Genomic DNA, 9,739 nt, shown 5'->3' with positions numbered 1-9,739 from the left:
GTAACACACATAACTGCGTTATCAGTAAATGACGAAGGACTCTTTCCTGTGACTGCTGCATATAACCCGACTGGTAGATTTATACGCTCTTAACTGGAAACGRTGGCTGCAATTGTCATTATGGTGCTTTCATTCTCACTACAAGATTTCTCCCTGAAATACAGCATCAAATATTTTCCAAGTTAAAAAATAAAAGCCATACAAAACTCTCATATCTGTAGCTGTTCAAGTGAGTGAAATGCCCAAGCGGTACAACAATGTCAAAACAAAATAGTACAAAATAATATTTTAATATTATGTAAACATGTGGACACAAAACAATGTCAAAATATGTTAAAATATCTTAGACAATAATAATATAAAAATGTGATATTTCATGTATAAAAGTGAATAGAATAGCACGAGGAAGTAATGACAAAAATACTAGCAGAGGAAATTTTTTCTTTCAGTAAGCAAACTCAGCACAGAGTCAAACACACAATATATCAAAAGTGTAAGTCTAATAAGATAACGATAAAAAATAATGGAAGGAAGATACAACTAAAAAAGTGCTGGTATGAGTAATGGACGTGTTTTCATGAACTTAATTACATTTTATGTGCTAACAAAACAGCCCCTGATCTTTATATTTTAATTTACAAGAGCCAAATCTTCAAACCTATTCAAAGCAGTCCATTTGACGATTGAAGAAATCCAGCAGCTCCAGCAGCTACCTGAAAATGAAGAGTCTCATTAGTTATGTCCTATTACTCTTCCTAGAAAAAAATGCAACAGGCAGATATCAGAGTTGGGCCTGGTGGGCTGCTCCCAGGTCACTTGCTCAAGAGAAACACGTGGCCCAGGGGCAAGTCTTGGGAAAAAAATTTGGTCTAAGAGAATTTTTCTTTGGACAGAAGCAGCACAAAACCTACTCCAGGTCTGCAAGGTCACACCTTCGCAGCATCATCAACAGAGATGTTGGGGATCTTCCACACTTGCTCTGTCCTTGGCCCGTCCCCTCCGTYGGGACACGTGTGCAACTCATCCCATGCTCAGCTTTCGGTCACCCACCCCCTGGGCCTGGTTGAATGGCACACTATTACTTAAATATCTATTTTTCTAATTGTGAAGGCACTAAGYCAGAGAACTCTGAGACAAAATGCATCCCTTGGTAACAACACTGCTGTTAATGGAGAGGTTCTGGAGYCCAGGTTCAAGCTTTGTATTTATCTGGCAAAAGGCTACGGCATGAGAATCTGYTACAGTTTCATCTTCCTATTAGCTTTAGCTAATTGTTGTTAACAAAAATTTTAAGATAAGTATTTGCAGGCAACTTTCACACTGTTAATATTTTTRCAAATTTATATATATATRTRTGTGTTTACAAATTTTTACATTATTTCTACAWGGACATATTATCCTTTGCAGAAATCCTCCTGCGAGATATAAAAGCATCAATGAAATGTATAAATATAAAAAGACTGAGTGACTTTACTAGGAAGTTTCCTTTTACTCACCCATCCATGTGAATCACTTATTCTAAAGGCATGGCAAGTTTTTTTTATTGCTGCAGCACTTGCCATAATTTATATTGGAGGGTGTAATCATTTGAAAAAAAGCTCAGGCTCATGAAGATCCGGTACTTTGAAGATGTGATCTGGAATATTACGCATTGCATCATTGTTTTCTGTCTTAAAAGGAGGTGGCATCACCGCAGAGCTGCAGCTGTGCACTGAGCCACTGCCTCATCATGAGCACGGAGRCAAAGCCCAGACTTGTAATGCACCTGTGAGTTCTCTAATCTTGCTCCCATAGTACTGACTAAGCACTGGGAAAATTCTCAGACGCTTGTTTACTGGAAAAAAAGGATCTTTTAAAACTGCAACCATATTTGAGTATTTTAATTAAGCTGTAAAACTTCAATGACTGGGATCCACAGGTGTGAAATGGTACAAACTGATCAAAGATACTCACGTACCTTCTGGTACGGTAGGCATTTAGTTCTTCCTGTAGGACAGATGCTCTCTTCTGCAGAATAGTTACCTAAAAAACAAATCCCACAAGAGAGCAGTGTACAAAATCCTGATTAGTAATTTTGTACTGATTTCATAACAGGTACCTTTTTTTGTCTGTGCTGCCTACATATAACAGAGTAACACCTTGGCTGCTTACTAGAACTAAACAGAGTGCGTGACGGACCATYGCTAGCGTGGCTTCCCCGGTCAGCGTATCCAGCTGCACACCATCTACTCCTTTAAGGGTGTAGGTTTTTAACTTCAACTTGTGCTAACATATGGATTATGTAACAGTTTGTGAACCCAATCTCTACTCTCAAATCCAATATAAAGACAGTTCTTTGYTCCTGTCACTTTTGTGACGGACATACTCACCTGTCCTTGAAGCACATGAGAACTAGTGTTTATTAATACAGCGCAGACTCTTGTGGACAGCTCACTAAGAGTAAACAATTGGGCAGCACACTTTATACTTAGTAATGTTTCAGAAAACTTTGCCCAAGCATCAAGTATTTTCCTTTTTGTTTATTTTTACCACTGCTTGGCACTTTTATCCAGCCTATTCGCTTCATCCTCCTCYGACAATAAATAACCCTGACAGGTGCACAGATTCCAGCGCCCTTCTTGTCTGATGTTTGCAAACAGGAATTTCAACAATTTTCGAAGCCAAGGACACCTGTGCTGCAGAGCAGAGCCCTGCTTAGTGAATGGCCTTTGACTACAGTGTATTGCTGGAAATACTGCCAGCAGCTATGCATTTCTGGGATAACACCCAGTTTTTAGTGTGTGTAGTTACTTTTACTCTTTTGAAATGCTGTTGATGCTCAGAGAAGCCCTGCAGGTAGATATCAGAGTCTATTTTTTTTTTTAACTCGTTCAAAGGTGTGGTATCCTTGTATTAGCTCCAGTGGAATGCTTCCTACCCGACAGTGTTAGCAGTCAACCACACTTTAAAAATAGCTTTTTGCTATCAACTGGAAATAGATTTCCCCCGTAGATCCTTAACTCCTTATTTCCCACAACTATTTAAATGAGAAAGAGCATCACTTCTATTAGAGACTCCTTGACATGGAAAGCAGAGTGTCTATAACCATAACATTTAAATTGTGTCACTATTAGCACATGGCAATACAAAACTTTCTCTTATGGAAATTTCCTATTTCTTTTCAAGGCAAATTTTGCTAGTGGACATTTCTCATGCATAGCAAAAACACTAGAGAACAACTCTATGCATTGTAAAAAGTATCAACAAAAAAACAGCAAATACATTAAATTCAAACCTTCTCTATAGAGAGAGATTGCATAAAAAAGAAAAATGGAGAGTATATAGATCTATAATAGCCTAAAAACAGTCCTGATAATTTGTTTAGCCTGTGTGTTGGTATCAAGCTTAAACCAGCATGCTGTGTCCTCAGCTGCTTTTCTCAGAGCTCATGGCCAGCTATTAAGCCACTGGGATTCCCACATCTTGTTCTTGCTTCTTCCCTTCTTCCCAAGACAGAGTCCGAGTTCTTCTTAACATGTTTAAATGCACAGTCCTGCATCAGGCCATTTTGAGCACTCACAATGGTTTTTTTGGACTAATTTATCATAATCTACAGATTATTCCACATCTGTGGTCACTCCTATTTACTGTTATTTACYCTTCCTCATACCTTCATGTCTCTGCAAGTTCAGATGATGACATTGTATTCTTTGAGCTCCCAATATATTGAGTAGGGCAGTGTCAAGTAACTTCTTTTGCGATCACATATTAGAAACACCTGATTCATTAATAGTTCCCTATTTACAGTGGCATTTTGATATTTCTATTAGCCAGTTTTGTAGTCTATGTCATACAGGTAATATTGATTCTCCATTATTCTAGATGAGCTGTGTTTTGCAATATTAAATAAAAAGCTTTATAGATGTCTATTAAATCCACATTATTTTCTTTATATAGGAAAACCTGGAAGAAATATAATGGTAATTTGGACTACTACCTTTAAAGAAATATCCCATTTGCTTCATTACATAGGCTGCAAAGAAAACAAAATGATTTCTCACTCTCTTGTGAACCTCTTACATGTATCCTTTCATTTCTTCTGGAAAAACAGAGTAACGTAGATGAGAGTTAACTGTATGCTATCTTGGAAAGGTTATGAAAAGGATTTGTATTGAATACAGCATTATTTTCTACATTCAACGGGCAACTGAAGCAAAACTTGAGATCAAAAGATTTAATATGGTAGCTCTCATGATGAGGGAATGGGGGGAAAAAATCCCAGTGAAGGATGACYGAGAAGCATGAGAGTGCTGCCATGATTTATTTTTGAGACCAATTCAGTATTTTGGCCAAATTTTAGACAGTTGTACTTTCTTGCCTATAAGAAATGTTTTTAACTCAGTCCAAAAAAATGGAGATAAATAATCAAAATTTACCTGCGATTTTAAAGATACAATGGTGTCTTCAAGTTCCTGTCTCATAGATGCTGGCATCAAACCTTTCAGTTTGGTCTCATATTCTTGGCGTATATGGGTCATCTRAAACAGAACAAGAAAACTAAATACAGGTGGCTAGTCTTAGAGGCAAGAGAGTAACCTTATTGCATCTTTTTCCCAATTCAGAGTCTCAAGAAAACACAAATTTGGGTAAGATTATGTAATGGCATACAGAAAGGAAGACCTATAATCACACAAGTTTCTGGTTGGTAACAAAGTAATTTGTGGTATCAAGGGAAAGGTAAGGAAGGAGGAGAGAGATCAACAAAAGCCTGTAAAGAGCAAAAGAGGTACAAAAGAGGAAAAGAGAAAACACAAGAATGTAGAATAGGTAAGAGGGAAAAAATCAGGAATAGGGAACACCAAGACATTTTTCAGGACATGGTCTGAGGAAGCAATAATGCTATCATTCATAAATCTATCTTAATAGAGCGTTTACAGAGACATAAACTTTGCAACTTGCTATTCATCTGCTCTCCTAGCTAATAAAATTTTTCTTTTGACTTTGGTGATCTTTGACTTGATCTGAACCAGGTTGGTAGACTGATGTTTGCCCCTTACTCCCTTAAACAAGGTGAATTACTGTTCCCTAAGATCTTTACAAAATTTTTCAATGTCAAGGTGCTTTTAAGGCTTTCTTTAATTCATGGTGCAACTACTTTTCATTACATTTTGTGTCTTGAACTTCATTCTGAAGTTCTGAATTGTCATCAGACAATTAACTCTATGTACTTTGAAGTTAATTATACTTCTTAAAGTTTATCAACTATAGTAATCATTTTCTAATTATTTGCATACTTAACTTTTCCACCTTACTAATTACTTAAACAACCCACCAACGAGAGACTAAAATCACTCTGAGACCTTCATGCCTAGACTGGCCCATTGTACCTTCCCCCAAGCTGCAGTAAGTCGTAAGGAATATCCAAATTCTAGGCTCGCATCTCAGAAACACAGTAGGAACYCCTTGTCAATCATAGGACTACATTTTAATGATCCTAGAAAACAAATATCTAAAAACCTCCATCCTTCTGCATGGACATAGGCCCATAGGGAAGGCTAAGGAGGGATCTAATGCCTGTCTTCTGATTTAAAATACATAGGAATATGGAGGAATCAATATCAGGCAAAGCACAAGCTCACTCTAGTTTCAGCAGCTAGGAAACCAGACCTCAGAGATCTAGAACACATTCCTGTTTGCAGCTGAGGAAGTGGACAAACAGACAGACTAAACAAAATATTTGAACGTTACTGCATTCCAAATTGAAATATCACATGCAGCATCATGTATTTGTAACTTGCAAGTAAAAAGTAGACAGCATGTTAGTTTATTTTTTGTTACAGCTATGGGACTTYCAACAAATAGGTTTGGGTATTTTAGGCATGTTACAAGGTCAGTTGTTCACACAAAAATGAGAAGTTCTAAAGGACTTTTTAGTCCATAATCTTATTCAACGGACGTTGAGTAAATAGGACTGTTACAAAGTGGTGTTATGTCAGGATACTGGAAGTAGGTTTGTGGTTCATATCTCCCCAGTGTGACTGTATTTACGGAATCTTGACCCAGAAAAAGTACTGAGATTCTCATTCAGCTTCGTTCACTGAATCTCATAGGACTATTTGGACACTTTATGACTTTAGTGAATCACGGCCTTACATTGGTACTTAACTATTCCTATTGGACTTAACCAATCCTGTTGGAATAGGATTAACTGTGTAATTCAAACTAAGCAAGCACGTAGGTGTTTTTCTGGATTAGTAGTTGAATATGTAAATAAAATATAAAAGGGACTCAATATCAGATTAACTTATAAAATAACATTAAACCTTCAAATTGAGTCTTCTTTCCAGTGCATTTACACACCAGCACCATTTTGTGCTAGTTATATTTCAGCTACAAAATTGCTTAAATCTACCATTGTGACTACAAATCAAAAACTCAGGCCCACATTTGAAGAAGCAACAGCCCTAAGTTCCAGCTTCCAGCCTGCAAGGTACGCACGTGCAACAAAACACATAGCAACACGTGGCAAAACAACACAAAGTTCATGGAAAGATGTGCCAATTACCATCTTTTGCAAAGAGCAGGTCATGCCAAGATATGCATTATGCATAATACAATTATCAGTACAAAAGGAATAAAACAATCTGATGAAACTTTAGAAAAATTCTGTCTATAAGTCATTCCAACATGCACAAGAAATCTCTAAACCTCTATGCAAACAGGCAATTAGAGGCTTTCTTTGCGAGCTGCGAGTGATGCCACTATGTACATGCAAAGAAATAACAGGAAAAAAATGGTGAGAAAGGAAACCTTGTTTGAACTCTGCCTACATACGCATCAGGGATCAAAATTTATTTTTTTTWAAAAGTTACTCTGATAAATTTCTGCTACTATTTGTATAAAGGCTTACAAAGTTATGCATARGTACTTTGCCAGCACAAATATTTTTTAAGCCAACAGCTTATTTGGGTGAAGACCTTGATGCAAAAGAAACATATTCAACGTGTTACATTTGTTCTTGGTGAGGAAGGAGCAGAAGCAGGCAGCTAGAACAGCAAAACATTTTTATTTTCTCAACTTTGAAAAATAAAGAGGTACTTCACAAATAAGAGGATCTGGATGATACGAATACATATCTAACCCCCCAGTAAAAGATAATGATTTGGCAGAGAAATTCACCCGCGCATGTGAAGGTGTGACGGTGTGCTCCTTCCCTGCCTCCAGAAGGCTGCAGAGGGATCAGCACGTGCCAACACGGGCGGCAGAYAGGGATGCAGCAGTCCCTCCGGGCCAATGCCACCGCACAGCAGCAGGTTGGCCCGTCTCCGCTCACACGTGACACATACTGGCTGCCACATCTCACCGGGTTTTGGAAGTTTCCAAATACTCAGGTTTCTCTCCAGTCCATAACTGCATTTAAAGTCAAGACAGAGACTCCCTTTTTATGGCAGATATGTTTAGCTCATAGACCGATCCCATTGCAGTGACCCACCAGTGATGCCTAGTTTTGTGACTGGTTCTGCGCAAGCTCCCAGATAGACAAATATCAYTTTATATTACTCAAGTTTCCTATGGGTCATGTTAGCTCAAGTTCCAAGGCCATGCTTGAGTCCAACACTTGCCACTGCTTTGACAACATGTTGGAGAGACCCAAGGAAACCCTGGCATGGGGGTCGGGCTTGCTCCCAAGCTTGCCACGTAGAAGCTCCGCAGACGGGAGGATGCATGCTCGACCTCCAGCATAACTAACACGTCGCAACTGCACCATGACTGCAGAGCCCTTGGGCTTCCTTCRGTGCTGGGCACACAGCAAGAGAGCACCTCATTATAATTTTTCCTAGAGGAAAGTCAAGTAAGTCTCATTCTAAATTAACCAATAACTTTAATACAACTCAGTGAGTGCAATAAATACGTTCTAATTGTGCAACAGTCTTCTTTCAACCTGGTCACTGTTTCTTCTAGTTTAATCTACAAGCGTCCTCTAAATATGTGCTTTCGCAATGCTGTTAYATTTGCTATTAACTCTGCGAACCAGCAAGAAGATTGTTCCCTTTTAATGAAGGTGCTTCTTGGAAAGTCAGGAAGAAATACACACTGTGCTTTAGAGTACAGATACTTATTACCGTGCAGGCTGGAAGAAGAGAGAGAAAATGAGAAACAACCCCAGGTAGCCGAAGCATTGCTTGGGGCTGATTTCTTACTCGATTTCAGAGAGAAGACATACGCACTTTCTTGTAGTGAAAACTGATCTTTGGGATACAACTGCAGTTTGTTTGTTTGCTAAGATAACTTATTGAAAATACACTACTTTCAACTGTGCTCATTAATAATTGTATCACAATAAGATGAAAATAAAGTCCCAGCTGTTTCCTGTCATATTATGATAAACAACATGAGGATATTTTTGGCTGAAGTTACTATCAAGGTTTACTGACCCAGGAGATGAAAATAGTTCACAGTAAAAATCTAAAGTACTCCTTATAATTGAAAAATAACATATAGTGGGCTAATATATACTAATTTTAATAGGGAAAGGTTTTTATTTTTTAACATTTATTTTTGAGCAATGAAAGGTACGTCTGCAGGGTTTTTTCTTCCCCCTTAAAGGCGTTTTTGTTCTTTTGTAGCCTCAAACAGCCTCCCTAGGATTCACAAATACTGAGTCTCCTCTTGCATCCTTGAGAGATGTTTAAAATTGCAATTCTTCAGCCCTCAGGAGGGCTTTAGTCTGCTAGATGAGGATAGCTCTATTTCATTTACTGTTGGTTCGTTTTTGTTCAGTCCTGAGAAAGTTTTTTTTTCCTTCCTTTTTTTTTTTTTTCATTTCGGTGAGTTGATTTAATTCAAGAACCCCTAGGAAGGTTTTATAGGTTTTAATATTAAGCTGCCACATTGGTCTTTGTTTATTCAGGTTGGTGGCTAGCATAGAGGTTTATAGTTTTACCATTAATCATCTTTGATGTCAGTAGAAACAACTGAAAGCTGAAGTTGCCACACGAGGGTTAGTTGCATGGTGAGTTAGAAACAGAAGAGACAAACTATTCACTAACCTCACAAAAAGCAGGAAAGTTATAATGGCACAGTCTAAAATGAGGTCCTGTCGTCGTTGGTCATCAGTCAATCTCAAAAGAGGTAAAAGTTTTCTTTGGACACTCAGCAGAGAGATGTCCAAAACTGAGCTTTCCACGCCAAGTCGTCAGGCAAATTTCTATTTTATTACTTCAAGAAGCCCTCAAGTAGAGTGAACCCAGCTGACAGAGGGTTGCAGAGATACTGTGCTTCTGCTTTTCTATAAAAGCGTCAGAACTACGTTTGTGTGGGATGGGTTAGAGGTGGAAGCAGACAGGGACATAGGATGGACCAGGAACACCAGTCCCAGCAGCACCTGGCTGCACAAAGACAAATGCAATCTTCACAAGATCTTYCAACTGCAAATTACTTGACTTAAACTAGAGGAGCATGAGGAAAATGCAAATAAAACTGAGGTATGCAATACCAAAGTAAATGAAGTGACCACAGAAGAGCTGTTGCAGTGCCTAAAAAAAGAAAAAGAAAAGAAAAAAAAAAAAGAAAACTTTTCTTGGAGGGCATGAAGTTAACATTTTGTTTATGTCAGATAAGAATCAAAAGGCAGTTCACTTAACTAAGGTTTTGTGGGTTTTTTAGTATCTTAATTTCTGCCTGTAATATTTGTGAAGCACAATAGTTATAAGTGTGCCATAAAATACTAGGATAGTGACCAAAAGGCATAACTAAGATC

At 38.1% G+C, this 9,739-nt stretch overlaps 1 protein-coding gene across 3 annotated transcripts in view; it reads right to left on the bottom strand.

Moving 5' to 3' along the window:
- Positions 1-271: 271 nt before the first annotated feature.
- CEP112 (centrosomal protein 112) overlaps positions 272-9,739 on the bottom strand; it is a 173,142-nt gene continuing 163,674 nt past the window's right edge. For all 3 annotated transcript variants that reach the window (XM_085304719.1, XM_085304720.1, XM_085304721.1), the window contains 3 exons: positions 4,416-4,517; positions 1,958-2,022; positions 272-713 (listed from right to left, as the gene is read on the bottom strand). In XM_085304719.1, the coding sequence (XP_085160845.1) occupies positions 710-713; positions 1,958-2,022; positions 4,416-4,517 (171 nt within the window). In that variant the 3' untranslated portion in view covers positions 272-709. The remainder of the gene's footprint in view (positions 714-1,957; positions 2,023-4,415; positions 4,518-9,739) is intronic.

Source organism: Rhea americana, unplaced genomic scaffold (assembly GCF_003343005.1).
Source record: "Rhea americana isolate MKP2758 unplaced genomic scaffold, rheAme1 scaffold_21, whole genome shotgun sequence".
Lineage (NCBI taxonomy): Eukaryota > Metazoa > Chordata > Aves > Rheiformes > Rheidae > Rhea > Rhea americana.
The sequence above is the reverse complement of the archived record's forward strand: the minus strand, read 5'-3'. Positions and strand labels throughout refer to the sequence as shown.